The sequence below is a fragment of the Geotrypetes seraphini genome, chromosome 15 (genome assembly GCF_902459505.1).
Source record: "Geotrypetes seraphini chromosome 15, aGeoSer1.1, whole genome shotgun sequence".
NCBI classification, from domain to species: Eukaryota; Metazoa; Chordata; class Amphibia; order Gymnophiona; family Dermophiidae; genus Geotrypetes; species Geotrypetes seraphini.
The window spans coordinates 20,182,012-20,209,663 of NC_047098.1; the positions used below are offsets into that span (position 1 = coordinate 20,182,012).

At 43.0% G+C, this 27,652-nt stretch overlaps 1 protein-coding gene across 1 annotated transcript; it reads left to right on the forward strand.

The window, feature by feature from the left end:
• Positions 1-26: 26 nt before the first annotated feature.
• TAS1R3 (taste 1 receptor member 3) lies at positions 27-27,652 on the forward strand. Its single transcript, XM_033921380.1, has 8 exons — positions 27-587; positions 2,981-3,306; positions 17,212-17,464; positions 18,194-18,494; positions 20,768-21,547; positions 23,436-23,642; positions 26,261-26,381; positions 26,757-27,652. Exons 3-8 carry the CDS (start codon positions 17,262-17,264, stop codon positions 27,650-27,652), a joined length of 2,508 nt encoding a protein of 835 aa, XP_033777271.1. The 5' UTR covers positions 27-587; positions 2,981-3,306; positions 17,212-17,261.

Here is a 27,652-nt window from a genome sequence, read left to right on the forward strand (position 1 = left end):
GGGTTTGATTAAAGGGGCAACAACGATCGCCGGGCTCGACTGTGAGGGAAAGGGGGCGGCGTGGGGGCAAAAGCGGAGATGCCCGGATCCAGGCTGGAGACTTTTTGGCCAGTCCTGCTTTTGGAACTTACATAGTAACCCCCAAACAGTGTGGAATTTGTAGTGCCCGATCCTGCCCATTTAAATCCGTGCTGCAAGTCGCATAATATACCAGAATGGGGTGGTCAGAAATCCAAGACCGCCCAAAATCTCCAGCTTGCAATTGGGTAACTTGGCATCTCTGGAAAAGTATGCTGAAAACAATGGGCAACAACCAGAGTCAGTCTAACCGTTAGGAATTAGCCCCAAAACAATAGGTCATGAACTAAAAAGAAACAATAACAGGGAGGGTAGGTAATTTTCAAATAGTCTATTAAGGGTGATGTTGGAGTGATCATGATTACTGGGAGGCTACTAGACCTAAAAGTTAATGGGGTGAGGGTGGAGGAGGGGAAGACAAGGCTGAAGATTTGCATAGAATGCTCCATATAAATACACCTGTCTGGCCAATATTTTGAAATGATTAGTGGTACAAAAGGCAGAACCAGGTAAGTTTCCATATACATTGTGAAGGAATTTATTCAGGATTTGAGATGCTCAAACCTCACTAGAATTGTGTTTGTGGCACCTGTGGGACTGTGATCAGTAATTCTGACAATGTGGTCTAGAGTCAGATTCAGCCATGCACTCTCTGCAAGACTATGTATAAGGAATACCTGGGGAGTACTGTAAACGCCAATGTGTTTCCTACGGTGCTTTGAAAATGAGCTCCTCAGTATATCGGTGGCAGCAAGGCTCATATATTTGGATGGAGGGAGTCAACAAACCAACCTCTAGCCCTGTCATTTGCTCTCTAGATGCTGGTGCTATGTTGGCCAATCTATTGGTTGGGCCATAGTCTCAATAACTCACCCTATTCCTCTGCCTATATAGTAGGGGGGAAATTCTTTAAATGGTGCCCAGATTTGGCACTGCACAAAAAACACACTCAGCCCTATTCTTATAAATGGTGCTCTGAATTGAATGCTGTTTATATTTATTTATTTGGATTTATTAACTGCTTTTATGAAGAGATTCATCCAAGGCGGTGTACAGCAAGTCCAATATGCAAAAAGGTTTGAAAAATATGGAATAAAAAATCATAAACCAAAAGGTCCAATGTGCGTCCAAAGTGAGACGCTTTACAGGAGTTGGCGATTCTCGGCACATTGGACCTTTTGGTTTATGATTTTTTATTCCATATTTTTTGTGGCATATTTTTCAAATCTTTTTGCATATTGGACCCCTGACGAAGGTTTGTCCGAAACACGGACCGTGTCGGGTCCCTTGTTTGGGAAAAAGGTTTTTATAAATTTATATTTGTCACAATAAATTCTGCCTGCATCTTGTACACATCTGCAGTTGGTTTTTGTTTGTTCCTGGTTGGTTTTTTTTGTGCAGATAAGGTTGGACCTCTCCTTCCTTTTTTGTTGCGGTGTAAAGCAAGTACAATTTATCATATAATTTTGTTAACAGCGTAAGAGTAATAAAAAGACCAAATGTAAACAAATACAGTGAGTGAGGTAAATTCAAAATCAGCAAATTGAAAATAATAGGACTACCATTAAACAGTTTCAGAAATGTACTTATAACAGCACTGAAATTCAAATAGAATAGCACATACGAGAGGGTACTGAAAAATTCTCAGCCCAACCAAGAGGAGAATGACATGAATATGGTCCAATCAATGATCTGAAACAATGTCAAAACAAATTGGCAGTCAGTGAAATAAGATAACACTCTTTTCTGCTACAGTGGCAAAAATAATGCACAGAACTTAGGAAGTTGGTTAATTGGGCAGAGAACTTTTCAGCACCCCTCATATGTAATAAAAGTGAGCCAAGTATAGGACAATCAAGCCACTGTGACATCACTGATGAGGTTAGCTCTTATTGGTGGAATGAGGCATTATGACATCACAATCTTAGCTCTGGTAACCAGAGACTGAAACTCTTTACACTACCAGGGAGTGCTGAAAGGTTCTCAGCCCAACCAAGAAGAGAGTGACATGGGTATGGTTCAATCAATGATCTGAAACAATGTCAAAAAGCATAGAATTTCATTTCTGCAAATTGGCACTTAACGAAATAAGATAACACTCTTTTCAGCTACGGTGGCAAATTAACGCTCAGAATTTAGGAAGTTGGTTGGTTGGGCTGATAACTTTTTGGCACCCCCTGAGATCCGAGCCCAACTTTTAAGCTGGTGTAAATCCTGGCATGTACATCAGGTGTGGTTCCCTCAAAAATGCGCACATCTTAGGAGGAAGGAGAGATAGCGGATGATATGGATGGGCAGACTGGATGGGCCATCATCTGCCATCATTTTCTATCTCTTGTGAACACTCCTGACCCACCCGTGGCACTATGTGTGCATCTTCAAGGAATCGTGTTTAGCAAGATGTACCAATTAATGCTAATAATGGGTTGTTAGGGCCCAATTAGTGCTAATTCTGTCAGCCAATTAAATTGCACACACAAATCTGTGTGCAATTTTGAGTGCTATATATAGAATTCTGGCCCTGTATATAAATGTATCTTGTGCACTATGGATATCCTGAAAAACCAAAAAACTGTAGGGCAAACATTCCCTTGTTTATGGTCACAACCTACTGTAGGTGGGCTTTCCACAGGTGTGTCATTATTCTGCACTTTTGAGGGGTGTTGCTCAATTTTATGTCGCTACAGTCACAGGATAATGGTCAAAATAAGATTGGTAAGATTGCTGTAGGGACATCAAGACAGATTGGGAAATAGCATTGTATTAGAGTCTTCCATTTCAGCTTAATATTATTATACAAAACGTGGTATAGACTGGGTTGCTAATTTTGATATCTGTCAAAGAAGCAACAGTATAAACTGCATTAAAAATGAACACTAACAGATTTAAACTTCTTACATAGGTATGTAAATATGGAGGAATGACTAAGAGGATATAAATAAGTCCTCATGCAGTTCCAGTACCAGAAGTATACCATAAGTGACTAAGAGATCATCCACTCCAAAGATGGCTGCGTGCAGTGTTTTCTAAATATTACATGCTAAAACTGGTATACATCATTCAGTGCAAAAAGTGCACAGAGGGATGTTAATTGGTGAAACAAGCCAAATGCTAAAGACCAGAATCAACCTACATAGATATCATATTAAAAATTGCAATACTAACCAGAATGTCACCTTTGTCGGACAACACTTTGGAAAAACTGACCATTGCACCAATGATTTTATGGTAAGTTTACTAAAAGGGAAGTTTAAGACAATCCAAGATCGTAAAACCTTTGAAATCAAAATGATTAAATATTTTGACACCTACCAGACAGAACTTTTCAGAGATCTAGGCTTTCTTTCCCATTACAAAAACATTTAAAACTGTTCTGTCACCTCTCTGTCTCCTGCCCACTCACACCTCCCTCTTCCTATCCCTGAAATGCTTTCATGTTTTCCTTATATATATACTGATATTTCTCAACATTTGCTTATTTCTGATCTGAAGAAGGGTTACATAACATAACATAAAAGTTTATTTCTATGCAGTTTACAAAATAGAATAAGAAAACTGCACATAAGCAGTGAATATGATACATTAATTTTCCTAAAAATCTTGCAAATAAGTATGTTTTCAATTGTCTTCTAAAATGCTGATATGAACAAGTCGCTAGTAGAGAATTCAAATCTTTGTCCCAAAATGCAGCCTGATGCGATAAAAGATGTTGATGGTATTTTTTATATTGACAGCCTTTGATTGAAGGAAAGGTAAATACAGTTATGCATGCGTCAAGAGTGCTTTGAATTTACAAATGTGAACGAATCCATGAGACAGATAGGAGCAAGGCCAAACAAAACTTTATAACAAATACACTTCTCCCTCGGTATTCGCGGGGATTAGGGGCAGAGCCGGACCACGAAGTGTGAAAAATCACGAATAACTTTGTGCCGGCTCTGACCCACCCCCAGACCTTACCTGGTGGTCTAGTGGTCTTTCAGGGAAGGAGCGATCTTCCTACGCTCACGTAGTCTCTCGAGACTGCGACGGGAGCTCACGGTAGCCATTTCCTATTGGCGCTCTGCACGGGTCAGGAGCGTAGGAAGATCGCTCCTGTCCTGAAAGCCCACTAGACCACCAGGTAAGGCCGGGATGCCGGGGGGAAGGCGGGGAAGGTCCGAAATAAAGTTGTTGGGTATTTTTCCTCCCTAAAAAATAATTGTGAATAACCGAATCCACGAATGTTGAAACCGCGGATTCGGAGGGGGAAGTGTACAACCAAATTTAAAATTCACCTGAGCCTCAACTGGCAACCAGTGCAGTTCATGAAAGTAAGTGGTGACATGATCAAACTTTTTCAGATTAAAGATCAGTCAAACAGCAGCATTCTGGACTATGCGCAATCTGCACAGATTTTTTTGATAACCAGCAAGGTAAACAATAGTCCAACTGGCTCAAGGCCAGTGGCTAAAGGATGAAACGTCAAAATATTCTCTAATAGTTCGCAATTTCCACAAAGTATAGAAACACTTCTCTACCAAAGCATCCACCTGATCTTTCATGGTTAAATTCTGATGCAAAATCACTCCCAATATTTTGATGGTGGAGTGAAAAGGATAAGTTATTGCATTCAAGGTCAGGGAAGCCTCAGTGCAATTCTGACATGGGTTGCAAAAAACAGTCTAGTTTTCTCTGAATTAAGTTTCAATTTAAATTCAATCATCCATTGTTCAATTATTAAAAAATACCTCTGCAACTAAAGACCTTGAATGGGAAATTGAAACTTCAGTAGGAATCAGGATTGTTATATCATCAGCATAGCCGAATATCTTGATTTCTAACTTCCCCCTTCCTTTACAAAGCCACGCTTGGTTTTTTAGCGCCAACTGCTATGGTAACTTGCCTTGAACTAGTACTGATAAGGTATAAGCTAATTTTTTTTTAAGTCTGACTTATAGGGCTCAGTATTCAAAAAAAGCTGAACTCCTAAACATATCCACTGTTTTTAGCTGAAAATTTAGCTTATGGTTATGTTATCCATATTTTGTAATACTATGCTCACCATACTATTTCTCACTATACCGTTAACTATGTTTTGACGTCCGTGTAAGACAATGTTTGCCATGCTATCTTCCACCTTACTATGTCTGAGAGTGTGGCACAGGGGTTGGAGCTGCATCCTCAGCACCCCAAAGTTGTGGGTTAGAACATAAGTGGTCCATCGTGCCCAGCAGTCCGCTCATGCGGCGGCCCTTAGGTCAAAGACTAGCGCCCTAACTGAGACCAGCCCTACCTGCGTACGTTCTGGTTCAGCAGGAACTTGTCTAACTTTATCTTGAATCCCTGGAGGGTGTTTTCACCTATGACAGACTCCGGAAGAGCGTTCCAGCTTTCTACCACTCTCTTGGTGAAGAAGAACTTCCTTATGTTTATACGGAATCTATCCCCTTTCAACTTTAGAGAGTGCCCTCTCGTTCTCCCTACTATGGAGAGGGTGAATAACCTGTCCTTATCTACTAAGTCTATCCCCTTCAGTACCTTGAATGTTTCGATCATGTCCCCTCTCAATCTCCTCTGCTCGAGGGAGAAGAGGCCCAGTTTCTCTAATCTTTTGCTATACGGCAAGTCCTCCAGCCCCTTAAACATCTTAGTCGCTTTTCTCTGGACCCTTTCGAGTAGTACCGTGACCTTCTTCATGTACGGTGACCAGTGCTGGACGTAGTACTCCAGGTGAGGGCGCACCATGGCCCGGTACAGCGGCATGATAACCTTCTGACACATGCTGCCATGGGCAGGTCACTTGATCCCCCACTGCCTCTGGTATCTAGATAGATTGTGAGCCCACCGGGACAGATAGAGAAAAATGCTTGAATACCTGAATAAATTCAGAACGGTACAGAAAACTGAATGAATAAATAAATAATCCCCCCCCTCCTTTATAAAACCGTAGTGTGGATTTTAGCTCTGACGCTTATAGAAATCCTATGAGTGTCGGACCTGCTACCGTCGCGGCTGGAGCTAAAAACCACGCTATGGTTTTATAAAAAGGGGGATAAATTTATACCTGCCAGTCTTTTGTTTAGAGTTAAGACCATCACTTGGATATCTAATGCTGAAAATCAGTGCTGAGTTCCTAACTTTGTTTTCTCTACCATAAAGCCACCTCTGTGGCTGCTGACTTTTTAGGATTCTAAATTCAGTAACCTAGAGAAGCTAGGAGCATACGTTTAGGGCTCCTTTTACTAAGGGGTCCTTTTACAAAGGCACGGTAGCGGTTTAATGCGCGGAATACCGTGCATTAAACTGCCCACCCACTTGTACCTAACGCCTCCATTGACGAGGCATTAGGATTTTAGGCTGCCGAGGGGGTTAGCGCGTGATAAACTGTCAGACGCGCTAACCCCCATAGCGCACCTTGATAAAAGGAGCCCTAAGGTGCGCTAGGGCTTTAACGCGAGCTACATTGCCCCGAGGGCGCTAGACCTTAACACCAGCATTGAACTGGCATTAGTTCTAGAAGCGTAGCGTGTGGTGTAGCGGTTCGGTAATTTCCTGCGGCTTTATTGCATGCATATTTTTAGCGCGCGCTAACCCCCACGCTAGCCGAAAAACTACCGCCTGCTCAAGAGGAGATGGTAGCAGCTAGCGTGGCCGGAAAATTAGCACACGCAATTATGCGCGTTAAACCGCTAACGCGGCTTTGTAAAAGGAGCCCTTAGGCCTTACTTAGTAAAAGGGCCTCGTAGAGTAACTTCAGGAACTTTCTAGAACTTTCCATCAATATAAATAGTAGTACAGTATAACTATAGAGATCATAAGCCTACCAGATCAGTTCAGTTCCAGCTGCCTAAGTGGTAACATAGCTGCATTGTTTTGGATGGCATCCAGAGGTTGCAAACATTTGGCAGATGCATTTTCCTATGTATGCCAATTTATCAAGACAAGAGGGAAACTGCTCCATAGAAGCATCTGCTAAGATGTGCAATGCCTACATGCACTGGCATAGCGAGGGTTAGAGATGTCCAGGGCGGTGGTTCCCCCTTGCCCTCTTCTTCACCCCCCACGCCCTGCTCCTTCCCCATCCCCCCTGCCACCCGCTAGCCCATTCCCTTCCCCTGTACCTGTTTAATTTCTCCGGCATGAGCAGCATCTCCAACTTGCTGCCCACACTGGTGTCAGCTCTCCCTCTGATGCCACTTCCTAGTTGCGGGACCTGGAAATAATGTCAGAGGGGAGCGTGGCGAAGAGCTAGAGGTACAGTGGAGGGGGGGGGGGGGAAGTGAAAGCACGTGCACGGCAGGGGAGGAGTGGGAAGGGGCAGAAAGCAGGAGAGAACCGGCGCCCCCACCAAGATGGTGCCCGGGAAGGTCTGCCTTTCCTTTACTATGCCACTGCCTAACAAGGCATATTTCAGCATAATTCTTGGAGATCAAGACAAACCTTGGGCACTTCACATCAAACACTGCTCAAAAAACTCTGGAAGGTAAGACAATTTTCTTTCTCACTAGGATGGCGGAATTTTTTGCTTTAAAATTTCTTATAGAATGTTTAATTTTCAAAAAAATATTTAAATTTTAAATTTTTCAATGTTATTTGAAAATATATCATACAGCACTCCCCCGAGATTTGCGGGGGGTTCCGTTCCAGGAACCCCCGCAAATCTCGAAAAACCACGAATACGGTTTTTCATGGGGGAGCCTGGAGAGGGCAGCAGGAGAGCAGCCGGAGCGCCGCGAGTGCAGGAAATCACTTGCGGTACGCTCCGACAGCCTCTTCCTGCACTAAGTCGGGCCTTATCCAATCAGGAGCTGCGTGTCAAAGCTGCGAGTGATTTCCTGCACTCACGGCGCTCTGTCTGCTCTCTCCTGCCTCTCCTGCTGCCCTCTCCTTGTCATTGGTTTGCGGTCGGAAAATACCGTGAATGACCGGGACCGCGAACCGCCGACTGCGAACGACTGGGAGAACACTGTATATGAAATAGGTTGTGAGAATCTCATAACCTTAGAACTAACTGCAATTCCAGAATTCTTATTCTCCCAATTTTCAATGTAAAACCATATGATACCAGCTTATTCTCAGCGGCACCACATAAATAGATAAGAAGCTGATTCTTTTTGTATGCCTTTTATATTTTATATTTTTGTATGGACCTTCAGAATGTAGCTAGATATTGATTTTATTACTAGCTGCAACACGTCATCGTCGGTCCAATTTATTGTTTATTTCTAAAGTTTTTAATATATATAAAACCAGCTCTTAGCTTCAATAATTCATTCTTAATTTCAATTATATTTCATTTATGTATCCTTTCATTTCATTTTGATTAATTTCTTTCAATTCATTTACAATTCATGGTCCTAATAGTAACCATAGCTACTTAGCTTTGAGGTAAGCTCTCAATTTTCATCAATGCCACCTCTCCCGACACTACTGAAAAAAGGTTGTGACCTAAATACAAAGAGGAAGATTCTCAAAACTATCCGTGCCTTTAACAGTGGTTGCTAAACCTGTTCCAGCCGGATTAGCGTTCATCTATTGTAGCAGTCAATTATCAAAATGGCTCACCACGGTCTTTTCCGAGCTTTCTAGCAGTTTACAACTCTGCCTTGCAAATGTACAATGAGGTCATTAATATTAAAATGGGCTCATCAATATTCAAAGGAGCACTCCAGGTGATTCTCTATCATTGCCCTGTGATTCCATGGTGCGGACTTTTTTGTGACCAAAATCACCAACTTCTCTGGAGGTGCTGGTAGTGAAAATCGCATTTCAGGCCTGTGTCTCTGGCTGTGGCTCATGATAAAATTTGATATTAAAAAAAACATTTACAAGATTCACATGAATTATAGTCAGGGTTTTTTTTGGGGGGTGGGGGAACAAAAACATGCTTCTTGAGTGCATATATTATAGGCATGTCTCATGTGTTTCTGGCTGTGGCTCATGATAAAATTTGACATTTACAAAATTCAAAAGTCCATATATTACAAGAGTTTGTGAGCCGTATGTTTTTGTGCTTCAATAGCGTTCAGCATTACAGATGGTGGTTCTTATACTCGCGCTTTCCATATTGTCCTGATGAGAAGATATGCAATGAGACCTAAAGATGATTACATTACATTAGTGATTTTTATTCTGCCATTACCTTGCGGTTCAAGGCGGATTACAGAAGAGGATTTCTGGACATGTCCAGAGGTGTTACAGAGTAGAGCGGGTTGCTTCAGAGGATTGAAAGACTAAGTTAGTTAGTCTTCATGGATTTCTTGAATAGCAGGGTTTTTATTTCTTTTCTGAAAGTTTTGTAGTCTGGGGTCACAATTAGTAGATTGGAGAGTTGGTGGTCTAGTTTTGCTGCCTGTGTGGCTAGAAGGCCGTCATACAGTTTTTTCCATTTGATGTTTTGATTGGAGGGTATGTGAATGGTGTCTGGGTTCTCCTGTGTCTGGTTGTGGTAGTTTGGATTAGGCGGTTGTTCAAGTAGACTGGGCTGTCACCATTTATGGATTTAAATAGTAGACAGTAGAATTTAAATAGTATTCTTGCTTGAATTGGGAGCCAGTGTGAGTCAAGGTTTGCCTCGGTGATGTGGTCGTGTTTTCATAGTGAATAGATTAGTCTCAGGGCTGTGTTTTGTACTGTTTGTAGTTGTTTTATCATTGTTGCGGGGCAGGGGAGATGACGGCATTGATTTTCCCGGCACATGCGCACATTTAAGCCTCTTTTTGTGGTGTATTCTGCGTATGTGCCGATCACTTATCACCAGCGACTCATTACATGTAAACTTAGCGACCCTTTGTAAAGCTCCACAAACCTCATTTGCATGTACTTTTTTTTTTTTTTTAGAATGACTTGTTTTTTTGAAATCACTACAATAACAGCTGCAACAGCGGTCCGTCGGATTTTACCAAAGAATCTACCTTCAGTCCCTTCCTATCATATCTCTTCCTTCCTCTCCTCTCATGTTTATCTTCGTTCTCAAACTTATGCTCTGGCTTTTTTTTCCTATCTGCAGAAATGTTTTACTGCATTTCATGCTTTTATTTATTTATTTTAAAAATCTATGAATTGCTTAAATGTAAGTGATGTACAAAACATTTACATCCACAATTTCAAGCACAAACAAACATTATAAAATGCAGTAAACAAATAAGTCATCCCTACAAATTTCCTCAATACAGAATTCTTAAAATCTAAAACAAATAACCACAGAGTTAGAGAAAGGCGTCCATAAATAATTGTTTTTAACATTTTCATAAAAGACATACGATCTTTGTATAATCTAATTATACCTGGAATTGAATTCCAGATATTTTTACCGGCAAGTGAGAAAATAGATATTCTAGATGTAACATAACGACTCCCATTTTCTTTTAAACTGATGAGCAACATCCCTCCCTCAGATCTTAAACATCTTGCGGGTTGCTAGATTTCCCACATACAAAGCACTTTGGATTAAATGGGCTAGAGAAATAAATAACAACTGAAAATGTCAATTGCACTGAAAAAATACTTCAGTTTCTTTCAAATTTTTTTTTTACATAGAAGATAAATGTATCTTGCACTTTGGCCACATGATGGAGACTGAAGACCTCTCAAAGCTTTCATTGAGAAGGAACCAGCATATCCCATTTTGGCAGAGTTTTTTTTAAGTTCAGACCAAGACTAGTTTGACCTGTCTCTTCTCATGTGAGAATTATAGAACTGCTAGGGAGAGGGCTCAGTTCTTAGTATGTAACATATTAAAGCTATAGGGAGAGAAAGCAACAGTCTCACTAATTTCAGTAGTTGTTTTGGGTTTCTCAGTGGCCCAACAAAGAAGTCCCAGTCCCCAAGTAGGGCAATCTGCCTCTGTACAAGAACTCATATTTAATCCAACACTCAGTGTTATCCCTCTCACCCAGTCCTCATATTCTTTTCTTCAAACTGCACACCAGCATTTCTCAATTGGATCACGGAGTAAAACGGGTACAAGTGGATTGATTTTTCACTCCGTCAAAAATGACAAAGACTAGGGGACACTTGATGAAGTTACACGGAAATACTTTTAAAACCAATAGGAGGAAATTTTATTTCACTCAGAGAATAGTTAAGCTCTGGAACGCATTGCCAGAGGATGTGGTAAGAGCGGATAGCGTAGCTGGTTTTAAGAAAGGTTTGGACAAGTTCCTGGAGGAAAAGTCCATAGTCTGTTATTGAGAAAGACATGGGGGAAGCCACTGCTTGCCCTGTATTGGTAGCATGGAATATTGCTACACCTTGGGTTTGAGCCAGGTACTAGTGACCTGGATTGGCCACCGTGAGAATGGGCTACTGGGCTTGATGGACCCAGTAAGGCTAGTCTTATGTTCTTATGTTTCTTTCCCTGTCTGGCTTACAGGTTATCCACAATGAATATGCATGAAAGAGGTTTGCATACAATGGAGACAGTGTATGGAAATCTATCTTAATTGTGGATATCCTGAAAACCAGCGTGGTAAGGAATCACTTCATGATGACCTTGAGAAATATTGGTTTGGGTTACATGTTAATGATGCACATGCATTTTGGGTGCCAAACATTGAGTGCTCGTTTATAGAATCACCTTTTCGTGTCTGTTCCATGCATACTTGAGTTCTACTTCTATTTTGACTCTTCAGTTGGAGAACAAGGCTAGAGCCAGACAGACTTCTATGGTTCATAGACAATTGCGCGCAAGACAAAGAGGCGCGGACAACTTAGCGCAAGACAAGTGAGCGCTAGTCAAATGAGCGCAAAGACAACTGAGCGCGAAGACAACCTAGCGCAAGACATTTGAGCGCAAGACAATTCAGCGCAAATTATTTTCTGTAATATGCACGAGCGGGACAACTGACTTTTATTCAAAACGCAAAGAGGCAAGGGAACCATACTGATAACTGTGTGATGACGTGTTAATGTGCTGAACGTGCTGAATGTGCGCGTGCCCTTCATTCGCTAGGCGCCATGTTGAGGCGCGCTGAATTGTCATTCCGCTGAGTTATCGTTGCGCTCAATTGTCTTGCGCTGAGTTATGCTTGCGCTCAATTGTCTTGCGCTGAGTTATACTTGCGCTCAATTGTCTCATGCGCTATTGTCTTTGCGTTTTTGTCGGCGCGCTATTATCTTGCACGCATCTGACCTGTCACCGACTTCTACAGTCTGTGCCCTGAAAATGACAAATCAAGATCAAGTATGCATATGTAGTATCACATCGTACTTTATGCTATAAGCAGTGGTGTAACAAGGGTGAAAGGTGCCTGAGGTGGTGGTGCCCCTCCCACACCCTTCTCCACCCCCATCTTCACATGCTCCTACCCTGCCTCCTCCTGCTACGTGCACATGCCGCTTCCCTTCCCCCATACCTTCTATAGCAGATATGGGCAACTTTGGGGTTTTCAGGATTTCCCCAATGAATATGCATGAGATCTCTTTGCAAGCACTGCTTTCAATGCATATTCATTGGGGAAATCCTGAAAACCAGATTGGATTCCGGCCCTTGAGGACCAGAGTTGCCTATGTCTGTTCTATAGCCATCCCACCCCTTTTATAATTTTCACCGCCCTCCCACCCCGCCCTCTTCTTCGCACCTCGCTTCTTCCCCACCCCCACCACTGCTCGCATACCTTCCCTTCCCTTCCATACTTCTTAAACTCTTTGTTGGCTGTCTCCTGTTGAATATCAATGGATAGCCGGCTATGTGTTATTTGGCCAGCCAGGAACCATAATAATAATCAGTTTATATACCGCAAGGCCGTAAAGTTCTATGCGGTTTACAATAGTTAAAAAAAAAGAAAAGAAAAGAAGTTGAATAGAACTAAAAAAGTTAAAAGCCAATAATTAGAGACACTAAAATGATCAAAATAGTGCTTAATAAAATTTTTACGAATTAGCTGCCTAAATACTTCGAAAACAGATATGTTTTTAGATGTCTCCTAAATTCCCCATAAGTGTCAGTAAGCAAAAGCAATTGTTCTAAATCCTTACCCCATAACGCTGCTTGATATGAAAAAAGATTTTGATGATGTTTTTTAAGTTTACATCCTCTAACACAGGGGTAGAGAACTCCGGTCCTCGAGAGCCGTATTCCAGTCGGGTTTTCAGGATTTCCTCAATGACTATGCATGAGATCTATTTGCATGCACTGCTTTCAATGCATAGTCATTGGGGAAATCCTGAAAACCCGACTGGAATACGGAGTTCCCTACCCCTGCGACAGGTGGAAAAACAAAATTCAGATGTGAGTTTCTCTTATTATTATTATTATATCTGTTGGTTGCAAAAGAGAAAAGCTCAATTATTTATTTGGGAGCTAAACCAAACAAAGCCTTAAAACAGTAGCAACCAAACTTAAACTTCACCTGCGCCTCCATTGGCAGCCAATGCAGTACTCGATAGGAGGGTGTTACGTGATCGTATTTCTTCAACCTAAAAATCAGCCTGACTGCAGCATTTTCTTAATAATATAATGCAGTGGTTCCCAACCCTGTCCTGGAGGAACACCAGGCCAATTGGGTTTTCAGGCTAGCCCTAATGAATATGCATGAAGCAAATTTGCATGCCTATCACTTCCATCATATGCAAATCTCTCTCATGCATATTCATTAGGGCTAGCCTGAAAACCCGATTGGCCTGGTGTTCCTCCAGGACAGGGTTGGGAATCACTGATATAATGAATGAACAGAAGAGCAACAGAAAAGGAGCACATGGAATAATTGATCCAGAATAAAGATATGACCAGCTATAAGAAAATCAAAATCTTGGTATGGCATGCACTGACAATAAGAAAGCTTTTAACAACTGCCCACACTCTTGCATAGCACACTGTCTTGAAATGTAGAGTGAATCCTGAATTGAGTACATCAAGTTCACTGTTAAAATCTGGCAAACCTTCCTTCATTTGAATGATGAAAAAATACAGCTTGTCATTCTTAGCATCAAGATGCAGAGCAGAGCGTTTTATGTCACCACTCTTGTTTTATTTGCCACTAAAATTCACTGGGCTACAGTATTAGCATTAACCTCAGAGTGCTAATGACAATTTTATAGTCCTGTGATCATCATTTGATGGAGCAATTCTGAGTAATGAAGAGCTTCTCAGATGACCCTGGGCTGACATTTGATCTAGACCAGGGATAGGGAACTCCGGTCCTTGAGAGTCGTATTCCAGTCGGGTTTTCAGGATTTCCCCAATGAATATGCATGAGATCTATTTGCATGCACTGCTTTCAATGCATATTCATTGTGGAAATCCTGAAAACCCGACTGGAATACAGCTCTCGAGGACCGGAGTTCCCTACCCCTGATCTAGACCAAGGGTTATCAACCCAGTTAGGATTTCAGGATACCTACAATGAACATGCATGTGATAAATGTCAATATACTACCTCCATTGCATGTAAATCTATCTCATGCATATTCATTGTATTTCCTGAAAAACCTGACTGGCTAGATGTGTCCTGAGGATATATTGAGAACCCTTGATCTACAAAAAGTTAACAGCAAATTGAATATTTTGAAATATGCTCGTATAATTCAGATACAAATTATATGTAATTTTTCTTCATAATCACTTGCCTTTTCAACACACTTCTCACACCATTAAACCAACTTCTCTATGCCATTAGAAAAAAAAACATTTTTGGTTGTGCCTTCAGCCAGGAATGCACTGCTTCTTTGACCTCATCATCGCTTCCAAATCTTCGTCCTCTCAAAGTGTCCTTCAAGGGGCCAAACACATGATCAAAGGGAGTACGAAGAGGGCTGTATGGAGGATGCTGTAAGATCTGAATTTCTGAAATCTCAAGCTCCGAATGGTGTCAAGAGTTGCAGTGGCCATGTGAGGGCGTGCATTATCATGAATGAGAAGAACACTTTTAAACAAAAGTCTTCTGCGACGGCTGATTAGCATGGGGTTAGCGTGCGAGCCTTTACTGCCTACAATGTAAGGGCTCACACAGTAATATTTTTAATAGCTGTGTTCTAATTGCACAATTAGTGCATGACCATTAATTCCAGAAATAGGAAAATTGGCCTATCTCTGGCCACGGCAAAAGTGGTCTTGCTGTAGAAAGACCTGCAGTAAGGGCGCATTAAGACCACTTTTGCCACAGCTTTAGTAAAAGGCCCCCAGAGTTTGTTTTGCAGGATGGATATTATCTTCTCAATTTTTAACTATTCTTTCTCCTGTAAAGTAGAGGTTCCGCCATCAGTCTGTTCAAGGAAATGTCTGTCCGGCCAAGAGAAGAAGCCAAAAGGAACACACAAGTGCTGTTTCAGCTGTGAGGACTGTGCGGAAGCTGTAGCATAGCGAGGATGAGAGGCCCTTCCCCTGCCCTTGTCTCCGCTCTCCCCGCTCCTTCCCCAATCCCGCCTGCCCGCGCGCCCCCTTCTCCCTTCCCTTGTACCTCTAGTTGAAGTTGTTGCTCACAGCGCTCAACAATATGCTCCTCATGGCCCATTTGGCTCTCCTGACATCACTTCCTATGCGTGGCACCAGAAAGTGATGTCAGCAGGAGAGCCGACAGGATAACGAAGAGCATGTTGTTTCCCCATAAGAACATAAGCAGTGCCTTTGCTGGGTCAGACCAGAGGTCCATCGTGCCCAGCAGTCCACTCACGCGGAGGCCCATCAGGTCCAGGACCTGTATAGTAATCCTCTATCTATACCCTTCTATCCCCTTTTCCTTCAGAAAATTATCCAATACCTTCTTGAACCCCAATACCGTACTCTGTCCTATCACCCCCTCTGGAAGCGCATTCCAGGTCTCCACCACCCTTTGGGTGAAGAAGAACTTTCTAGCATTGGTTCTGAATCTGTCCCCTTTTAATTTTGCCAAAAACCCTCTCGTTCTTGTAGTTTTCGAACAACCAGTGGCGTACCTAGGGGAGGGGTCCGCCCTGGGTGCACGCCTCAAGGGGGTGCACAAGACAGAACTGAACGGGGATGACGGGGGACCCGCGGGGTTAAATATAACTCGAGCCGCGAGGCTCGTCTTCTGCTCCTACCTTTCCTGCCGCGCACACAGAGCCGACCAGAAGTCTTCCCCGATGTCAGCGCTGACGTCGGAGGGCAGGCTTTGCTTAAGCCCTCCCTCCGACGTCAGATAGGATTACCATATGGCTCCAGAAAAAGGAGGACAGATTGAGACATCTGGGTTTTACTTCCATTGCTTTCAGTAGAAGTAAAGCCCGGATGTCTCTCTATCTGTCCTTTTTCTGGAGCCAGCCTGGGTCCCCTCTGAATCACTTCCGGGTCAAGGGGCCAGGAAGTGACGTCAGAAGGAAATCCAAAGCTGGCACAAGGAGCATGGAGAAAAGCCATTTGCACTGGCGAAGATTTAGAGGTATTGGGGGGGAGGGAAAGCGCAAGTGTGGAGTTCCCCACTCCACACTTGTGCTCTCCCTTCCTCCCTCCCCAGTGGGGAGGAGGGGGCACACCATTGTCCCGGACGCCTCCTACCCTTAGTATACCACTGGGCCTGGCATCCTTTCTCTGCCTTCCAACATCTTTTCTACTGCAGCATTATGCTATAACGTCTCCTATTATGAAGCATCAAAGATTAAATAAATAAAAGTAGCCTACAACCAAATGAACATATGGCCATCACTACAGCAGGAAAATCATGCAAGAGAAAATATTTATTTTTCCCTGTTCTTCCTTTTGGTTGAGACTCTGCCAACCTCATACTTTTACTGCACACATCCTGCCTGAATGCTCTCTCTCTTGCTGCACCTTTTTAAATATAGCTGCCTTAGTACAATGCTGAAACCACTGTGAGGTTATCAGAGAATATCCAAATGGGATTCTAGTTGCTTTGAATATGCTAAAGATCTCCCATTTATCAGCTTAATTGACATTTCCCCTAATCCATTTGTCAAGGGACAGCGTGTGAGTACTGGAATACGGCCTTTAGAGGAAAGAAATCAAATTCTCTTGCTTTTTCTTTATCTGTTTAAAAATTGTTGTTTTCTGGCTGAGATTCAGCTACACTTTAAGTTTGCAAATCCAGAAGCTTTATCTATCTAAACTTGCTTATATGCTGCAAATTCTGGAATTCCAAGAGAGGTGCTGTGCTAGTTGCTATAATTTTACATTACTTTAATTGGACAAGGCAGCCAAGAATTCTCCCAACTCACTAACTTTTCCATTCCCTTCAGGGCTTTTTCTCAGACTATTACTGAAGCCTCAGCAGCCCTAAGAAGAAAACATGGGTTTCTGCCTCATGGCTCAGGCTGTAGCTGTCTTGCTGGGGTGTGGATTTATCGCAGAAGACATAGGAGCTAAGAAGCATGTCGCCTATCAGATCTTTCAGCAGGCTGGTGACTGTACTCTAGGAGGTTTGTTTCCCATCTACTTCTCAACAGACAGCATGGAAAACCACTGGAAGCCTGAGCCCCTGAAGTGTAAAAGGTAGGCCTGCCTCCTTGCTCAGTCCCCTGCCATGGCCCCTTGGCTACTGCATGCTATCATTGATCCAAACGGAGGCACTCAAAGGAGAGCTAGCCAACTCCTCCCCCCTTGGTAAATCTGGTCTAGTTGATAACCCTATTCTCAGCCTAGCTCATAGAAACCTGCAGTCTTAGAAACACAGAAAAATGAAGGCAGATAAAGACCATATGGCCTATAGATTTTGAATGCTGATTATGGGCGGCCTGCTCTTTTTAGAAAGATTTGTGGTGTGGGGGACATTTCTGATGACTCTCTTTCCCTGTTACATATTCCAGTGGTTCTTAAACCTGTCCTGGGGCACCCCAGCCAGTTGGGTTTTCAAGATATCCCTAATGAATATGCATGAGGAGATTTGCAAATAGGTGACAGGCATGCAAATCTGCCTCATACATATTTATTAGGGATATTTTTACAACTCAACTGGTTGGGGGTCCCCCAGGACAGATTTAAGAATCATTGACATATGCCTGACTAGCTGGAATGCCTCTAGGACTAGGTTTGGGAACTACTGGGCTAGAAGATTTATTGTTCTGGATATTTCCCATAACAGTTCTTTGGGAGTTTTAGATGTTAGTCCTCCAAAGGCCCAAATGATATGGGGTGAATTTCAATGATTTTTAAACTACAGAGGTTCTCACATGATAATAATTTCCAAAATCATGACTCTTCCCCCCATTATTCTTGACTCAGCTTGAACTCTGCAGGTTTTATACAAGCCATGGCAATGAAATTCACAGTGGAGGAAATCAACAACTCCAGCACCTTACTGCCTGAAATAGGACTTGGCTATGAGATCTATGACACCTGCCTGCAGTCTGTGGCTACAATACATTCATCCATGTTCTTCATCACCAGCCATGGAACTCAGAATATCAATTTGCTTTGCAACTTCACAGAGTACCGGACCCGAGTCATGGCAGTGATTGGCCCCTCAACGTCTGAGATGGCTTTGGCCAGTGTGAAACTGCTCAGTTTTTTCCTGATTCCACAGGTATTGATTGATTTGGTAGATGGGTAGAAGTGTGTAGGTTCAGTCCATCTGATGTAAAAAGGAATCCAGTGTTGTCATGTTTTGGCTGCCACTTGCACCAGGGGGAAACATTAATGGTCATAGAAAAAAGAAATGCACTTTCCACAGTCAATTATAGAATGTACAAAGAATCTTCAAAATGTTTCTGCACTTTTATTTTTTTAAACACTATGGGGCTCATAATCGAAAATTAAACACTTCTAAAAACCCACCCAAGTCAGCACTTGGATGACCTAAAAGACAGGTCATCCAGGTGTCGATATAATCAAACCTATTTTTTGGACATATCTAGGGACTTTGTAGGCCTCTGAAAGCTGCTGTACACCCAGAGCTAAAAGGGGCGTATCTGGAGGAGTGGTTAAGGCGGGATGGGGGGCCAACCTAGACTTAGTTGTCCTGCAGGGATACAGGTATAAGTGTTCAAAAAGTATCCAAAGTGACCAGATAACTACTGCAGAGACAAAGTGTTTACTGACCTCCTTAAACCCCCGCAAAGATTGGAATAAAAATGTACTTACTGTACTTGTCTCCAGAACATCAGCACCTAGTATAGGAAAGCCTAGTAGAGCTGCACATACGTCCCTTAAATAGCCTGATGGGTGGGCTAGTGAACCATAGAGAGGAGGACCCAGACCCATATGCCACCTTAACCAGTACATTCATGATGGCTAATGTGATCCCACCAAACCCTACTGTACTGCCAAATAGGTGCTACCTGCAGCCATAAGGGCTATTGGGGTTGTAGACAGGTGGGTATAGTGGGTTTTGGGGGTGTTTTTGGGAAGCTCAACATAACCTATAAGGGAGTTCTGGTGAGATATTTATGTGGCACCCTTTTTGTGAAGTTCACACCAGTGCCCTGCTCTGTTGCCATGTCTGGTTGGCCAGTCCATCACAATACTGGCACCCAAATGGTCTTGTTCTGGGCATTTGAGACTTGGATGAATATTTGGTTGAGAATGTGGTATAAAGATAGATGTAATGGGCATTTTCCTACTGCCGATTTTGGGCGTCTAGCACCAAACATCCCAATCAGACTTAGACATGTGGTTTGATGATACCCCTCTATTTATTAAATATCTCAAAAGCAAATTACATCACTTTTCCACATAAGGTGAATCGGCTTCTCTGACTAGTCACATGACATTCCATGACACGTTCTCTTACCATTTCTCCCACAACCATTTCCCATGAAAATCTGAAAGTGCGGAAACTTTTTGAAGAACCCTCATATATCATCTGTTCAAAGATAGAGAAAACAGCTTGTGTAGTTGTGTCACCCTCTTTCCAGCACTGGCTTACAAAAGAGCTGCCTTAAGCTAATGTTAGAGAGAGTGTGACACAACTATATGAATTAGTGGTATACCTGGCTTGGTGGTCACCCTGGGCAGACTGCTTGGGGGGGGGGGGGGGAAACGGGGACATGGAACAGTCGCAGGATTGCAGTCCACATGCCCGCAGCCATCAGCTCTGATGGTTTCCTGTCCTAGAACAGGAAATTGATGTCAGAATAGGTGAGGGCTGGTGGAGCTGACGTCTGCGCGCATGCAAACCACGGCCCCACAACCAGTCCACACACCCCTACTCGTGGTACGCTAGAGATATGAGTTGTCCTCTCTGTCTTTGAAGGGATGATTCACATTCCATGAATGACTGTGGGAAGTGCATTTGTTCTTTCACTATGACCACTGAAATTTGGATGTTAATGTTTGCCCCTGATGCAGGCGTCATCTGAAACGTAAGATCCTTTTACACCAGATGAATAAGCTCTAGTAAAGAGCTCATTACCATACTGCTGTTTCTTGTAAGAACATAAGAACATAAGAAGTTGCCTCCGCTGAGGCAGACCAGAGGTCCATCTCGCCCAGCGGTCCGCTCCCGCGGCGGCCCATCAGGCCCATTGCCTGAGCAATGGTCCCAGACTATCCCTATAACCTACCGCTACTCTTATCTGTACCCTTCAATTCCTTTATCCTCTAGGAACCTATCCAAACCTTCTTTGAAGCCTTGTAACGTGCTCCGGCCTATCACAGCCGTCTTTACATTCTGTCTGTGTATTGGATTTTACTTTTATTTTTGACAGTTTAGTCCATCTGACAATTTTAGCCCTTGGATGAAAGTTATAGATGGTGGGGGAGAGGAGGGAGACAGACACAACACATGAATTTTCATTCCACTACATAGCATATGCAGGCCACAGTTTAGATCTCTCTTATTGCCTTTTTATTTTTCAGATTAGCTATGCAGTCACATCAGAAAGGTTCAGTAATAAGAAAAACTTCCCATCCTTTCTGCGGACAGTACCGAACGATAAAAGGCAGATGGAAGGGATGGTTGAGCTCATAAGCCATTTCCAGTGGAATTGGATAGCAGTGATTGCAAGTGATGATGACTATGGGAGGGGCGTCAGACAGTTTTCGGCACTGGCTGCCTCTAAAGAAATCTGCATTGCCTACGAAGGCTTCCTACCGCTCTATCTGAGCAGTGCCAAAACAATTCAGGCGATCCGTGAGACACTGCGCCGAGTCCAGCAGACTAATGTAAATGTCACTGTCGTCTTTGCCTCTGTCTCCCAGGCTAAAGCTCTTTTTCAAGAAGTCATCAAACAAGGGTTAACCAAGGTGTGGCTTGCCAGTGCATCTTGGGTAATATCTGAACAGATTTTATACCTACCTGGCATTGATACTATTGGAACAGTGATTGGATTCTCGCCAAGAACTGAAGTTGTCCCCGGATTTCAGCAGTACATAAGCCGCGTACTTGCTAAAATGAGGCAGAAAGCCTCTTCAGGGCTCTCCACAACTGTAGCAGAGAGCTTTGATTTCTATGAAAGACCTGATCCCTTTCTAGACTCGGATAATTACCATTTGCCAGAGATGCTGTATGCTTTGCTAGGACACTATGCATACAGTGTGTATACCGCAGTGTACAGTGTGGCTCATACTCTGCACCAGATGCTCAAATGCCAATCAGGAAGATGCCAGAAAACATGTTCCCAGATGTACTCTTGGCAGGTAATAAGAACTTGCTTTTTTAAATGTTAGTAGCCTGCTTTTTAAAGCAGAAGCATAGGCAAATTCATGTGATACTACTAATGCTATTTATCATTTCTATAGCACTGAAAGGCATACGCAGCACTGAAATGTAATGGACAGTCACTGCTCAGAAGAGCTTACAAACTAATTTGGACAGACAGGACATATAGGAGTTGGAGAGTATCTTGCAGAGAGAATGGTATTTTAAGATTAGTGGGAGTTAGGAGTTGAAAGCAACCTCAAAAAGGTGGGCTTTTAGCATGGATTTGAATTTTTTTTTTTTTAATTATTTTTTTTTATTTATTCAATTTTCTATACCGTTCTCCTAGGAGAGCTCAGAACGGTTTACATGGGTTTATTCAGGTACTCATGCATTTTTCCCTGTCTGTCCCGGTGGGCTCACAATCTATCTATCTAGTGTACTGCTAGAGACGGAGCTTGACACATTGACTCAGGCAGTTTGTTCCAGGCATACGGTACAGCAAGATAGAAAGGACGGAGTCTGGAGTTGGCAGTGGAGGAGAAGGATACAGATAGGAGGGACTTACCTGATGAATGGAGTTCATGGGGGGAATCATAGGGCTAGATAAGTGAGGTGAGATATTGAGGGGCTGCAGAGTGAATGCACAATAATGCATTTATTTAATAATAAGGCAGAAGCCAACCCTTGGATTCTATAACGGATGCCCAAATTTGGGTACAATACCAGGATGTACACGCAATCTAATTGATTAATGAGCCAATTAACATCAATAATTGAACGCTAACAATTATTGTCGTTAATTGGCACCAATTAGGGGTTGCATATGCATCTTGCTGAATGCTACTCTATAGTCCTGAGCCTCCAACTCTCATAGTGCTCAACCCATGGGAAGGGCCTGAATTGGTCGAGGCATTCTCAAAAAATGCATACAATGTTACAGAATTCCAGGGATCCATGCCCAACTTGCATGTCAGGATTTACAAAAGAAGCAAAAACCAAAAGAGAGAATGATCCCATGTCAAACACATCAAAACATTTCAAAAGTAAGGTAAAGAAAAAGAACCAATGAAGTCTTCCAATTAGTGGTGTTTATTTCTTCAGTTCATCAAAATATAATGTGGCAGAAAAGTGAAAACTCAACATGGCTGTGTTTCAGCAAAATAATGCCTGCGTCAGGAGTCCAATCGCTCTTTAAGTGCCTGAGGCACCTCAAGCCCCTCCCAAGGGACGGGGCCTGAGGAGTCTGAGCAAATCAGGGCCTTCCACATATCCACATATGGCAGATTCAGATTGGTGTTTGCATTTCACGGGGCACAATTGACGGGGCGTAATTGTCGTGCGTGCACTTGTCCCTGTACGCAATTGTTGGGGCACAATTGTCTTTAGCGGATTTGTCGGTGTGCCGCAAATATGTGCTTATTATAAACTAACTCTCAGAGTGGACAGATTTAGGATTCCTGCTAGCTGTGTTTGGAGTAGAGGAGTAGCCTAGTGGCTAAGAACCAGGGCAACGGGGTTCAAATCTCACTGCAGCTCCTTGTGACTCTGGGCAAGTAACTTAACCCGTCATTATCCCAGGTACAAAAACACAGATTGTGAGCCCACTAGGGACAGAGAAAGTATCTGCATATCCTTTATTCATTTAAATTATTTGTTGAGTAAGCAGACATATGTGGATTCTAACCAATCACTGCTATTGGGAGGTGTTCAGAGGAGGATATAGAAATAGGGGAAAACTTTGGAGAGTTGCAAATGAAGCCTCCCGGCACCACAAAACTAGAAGCACAAACAAGCAGAAGAAAGCCCCATGCGTAAGAGTTGTTTTTTGTAATATACAGAAGGTGCCAGCTTGTTCTTTAACTATGCATTATGTGCTTTTTATAGTTGTTGAAAGGGATTAAAGAAGTTAATTTCACCGTATTAAACACCACCTTCTACTTTGATGAAAATGGCAGCCCCAACATTGGGTATGACGTTGTTACTTGGATACATAAGGGGAAGGAGCTGAGCGTTGACAAGATTAGTCAGTACAGCGAAGCGCTGGATGACATCAATAGCAGCTTGATCGACTGGCAGACAGCGGGGAACACGGTAAAGGTCCCATTTTGTGCTATACAACCTGTTTATCTCTTCATATTTTAATGTAATTATGTGTCCACTCTGGGGCACTTTTTTTTTTTTTTTTGTAGCTGTCTGAACTGGATTAGGCATTGCATTAGGTTAGTTGGGCTTGGGTGGAATTGCTGAATTCCTAGAGATTTCTAATTATGTACAGTTCTTTGGAAACCACCTAAGTTGTAGGCTGTGCATGATTTTTTTTTTTTTTTAAATAAATAAAATTTACCCTTTCCCTTTTACAAAACCGTAGCACAGCCGTGGCGGTAACAGCTCTGATGCTGCTCACGCCATGAACTTTACAAAAGACTGTCTTCGAGCTCATATCTGATTCTCAGACCCTTAAACTCTGCCTCAAGTTAAAATCATGCAACTGCATCCTGGACCCATTTCCCTCCTACCTATTTGAGAAAATCCCTGCACAGGCCATCACATCTCTTACCAAACTCATAAATTCTGCCCTATTATCAGGCCTATTCTCCACTGAAATGGGACACATCGCATTGACCCCTTTACTGAAAAAAGCTGACCTAGACCCCTCCATACCATCCAACTACCGTCCAATAGCAAATATCCCTCTCCTCACCAAACTGCTCGAGTCTATCATATCTACCCAGCTCTCTTCCTACTTAGAAAGATTCTCCATCCTCTTACCTTACCAATATGGCTTCAGACCCAACTTCTGCACTGAATCCCTATTGGCCTCTCTAATCTCTAAGGTTCAGCAACTGCATTCTCGTAACAAGTTTGCTGTCCTTCTACAATTCGACCTCTCCGCAGCTTTTGACGTTGTCCACCACGACATTCTAATTTTCCAACTCTCCGAGATAGGCATTAGCTCCATAGTTCTTGATTGGTTCTCCAAATTCTTGCGCTCCCACTCTTACATGGTTAACATGAACGGCACCTCATCCTCCCCCTGGACCCCGTCTTGTGGTGTCCCACAAGGCTCACCCCTCTCCCCAATCCTCTTTAACATATACATGTCCTCCCTGAAACTACTCCAACTATCCCCCCTTGAAACTCTTTACACTTACGCTGATGACATCCTCGTCCTCCTTGAGACCGACTCGAACCTCACTAACCTCTCCACAAACATATCCTCATGCATAAAGAACCTCCAATCCTGGGCATTCACAATGCATATGAAACTAAACGAGTCCAAAACAAAACTCCTTTGGCTCGGCCCAAAATTAGACCATCTACCTTCCTCCATCCCATTGTCCTCCGGCCCCCCATTACAGCTCGAGTTCTCAAGCAAAGTTCTGGGTGTCACCTTAGACTCTTCTCTATCCTTCAACGAACATCTCCAATCCCTGGTGAAGAAATGCTTCTTCAGCCTTCACATGCTAAGGAAAGTCAGACCCTATTTTCACCAAAAACACTTCGCAGTCCTAGTACAATCCATCATCCTCTCCAGATTGGATTATTGCAATTCTATCTACCTCAGCCTAACCAAGAAAAGCCTCCACAGACTTCAGCGGATTCAGAACGCCGCAGCTAAGCTTGTTTTCGCGAAAAGCAAATTTGATCACGTCTCACCACTCCTGTCTAAGCTCCATTGGCTCCCAGTAATCCCCAGAATCCACTTCAAATGTGCGTGTCTGGCCTACAAGATCCTACATGGCATCCTTCCTGCCGTTATCCCTCTATCCTGGAACTCCCCAACCCCTACTTCCTCCAGATCCTCCCAAATTTTTAAACTATCCTTCCCTTCCATAAAAGGTATTTCCCATGCAGGCAAACTTGGGTCATCCCTCCCCTTTAGAATCACTGAGATCTGGAATAACCTCACCTCCCCACTCCGAACCTCAAGCTCCCTCCAACTCTTCCACAAACACCTAAAAACCTGGCTATTCTCAAAACTGTAACACTTCCTCCCTCTTAGGCCTTTCACCTTCCCCCTTTACACCTAACTCTTTAATCTCTCCACTGTAGTTCCTCTCTCATCCTTCTTCCTGTAAACCGTGCCGAGGTCCGCATTCGTGGAGATGGTGCGGTATATAAACCCAAGGTTTAGTTTAGTTAGTTTAGTTTAGATATGGGGGAAGGGAATGGGGGTGCGTGCATGGCAGGAGGGAGCGGGGAAAGAGCGTGTGGGGGTGGAAAAGAGGGCAGGGAGGGGCGCCACTGCCCTGGGCGCCTCTCACCCTCGCTATGTCAATGGTCACGGCAGCTATTTTGAGAGTAGAGCTGTTACTGCCACGGCCGGCACTAAAAACACGTTTTGATTACTAAAATGAAAATAAATCATTTTTCTTACCTTTATTGCCTGGTAATTTAAAAGATGGAACAAAATGCTTAGAAAAATATGATCACCAAGCAACAAAAGGTAAGAAAAATGATTTATTATAATTTTAGTAATTGCAATATGTCGGTTCTGAGAATTTACTTCTGCTATATATATTGCCACTGTACGAGTATAGAAGGAAATATGCGGGTGGAGAGACATACACTTTATGCGATTAAAAATTTTAATCGCAATTAATCAATGTGCAGCCCTAATTATTAGTCCTTTGTATCTCTCTCCATGATACTAGTACTCACCTACTGCAGTGAGAATCTGCTATAGAAAGGAATTCTCTCTTTTCTAGGTCCCTCCATCACGGTGCTCCAAAGCCTGCAAACAAGGCCAGATTAAAACTGTGAAGGGTTTCCATTCCTGCTGCTTTGACTGTATCGACTGCCTGGAAGGAACCTTCCAAACTGCCGAAGGTGAATAGCTAAAGTGATCAGCATTTTATGAGCTATAGAGGACCACATTAGCAGTTTGGTTTACACCTAAGATGGGCATAATGTCACATGAAAACTTCCAAGTGATGCAGACACCTCAAAATATTTAATTTTCTCTCTTTGTCAGATTAGGAGGAGCATAGACCTTAAGTTGTCGATACTGAATATTATTGACTGCTGGTGATGTGATCAATTGTACGTAATAAATCTTAAGACTGATCCACAATTATTTGCATGAGTTTGACACGAATGTATCAACCACTAATAATTGTCTTGACCAATAGAACTGATAAAGAATGATCATGTTGGAGATGCATGTTGGAAACAGAATCACATATTTTTACCAATCTCTTCCAGATGATTTCCATTGCAAGCCATGCCCTAAGGGTGAGTGGTCCAGTAACAGGAGCACTAGCTGCAACAAGCCAACTTTTACTTACATGGAATGGAGCAGTGCAGTAGCAATAGTCTTTCTGCTTCTCACTGCTGGGCTCCTGCTCTTGCTCACGGCCATCGCCATCCTCTTCTTGAAACATCTGCACCTGCCAGTCGTGCAGGCCGCAGGGGGTAAGATGAGCTTCCTGATCCTTCTGTCCCTGATGGCACTGTGCAGTGGCGTAAGCCTTTTCATCGGAAAACCCACTGACCTGGTCTGCCAGATCCAGATGCCATTTCTGGCTCTCAGCATCACGACCTGCCTCGCAACCTTCCTGGTGAAGTCCCTCCAGCTCATCGTCGTCACAGATTTTAAAAACCTGCCTCCCTGCTACCTTGACTGGTTGAAACGCAGAGGCGCGTGGATAATTATCACCTTGAGCATCGTAGGTCAGGGTCTGCTTTGCATCTGGCATTTGCGCATCATAGTTCCTTTGTCCGAAGCATACTCCCCAGTCACTTTTCTGGAACAATACCTGATGTGTGGCAGAACCCCCTTGCTAAACTTTGCCTATATGTATGGCTATAATGGATTACTAGGTCTTTCTTCCTTTGTGTGTACTTGTCTGGCACAAAAGCCTCTTAAAAAATACAACCTGGCTCGAGATATTACCTTTTCAATGTTGGGGTACCTTGTCATCTGGGTTATTTTTGTCCCTGCTCACGCCAATCTAAAAGATAAGGCTCGTTCTATTCTCTACATTATGACCATCCTCACCAGTGCATTTGTTATCACTGCAGGCTACTTTTTGCCAAAATGTTACTTTATTGTTTTTAAACCTGTAATGGTAGATTATTTCCAGATCTACATCAGCTAA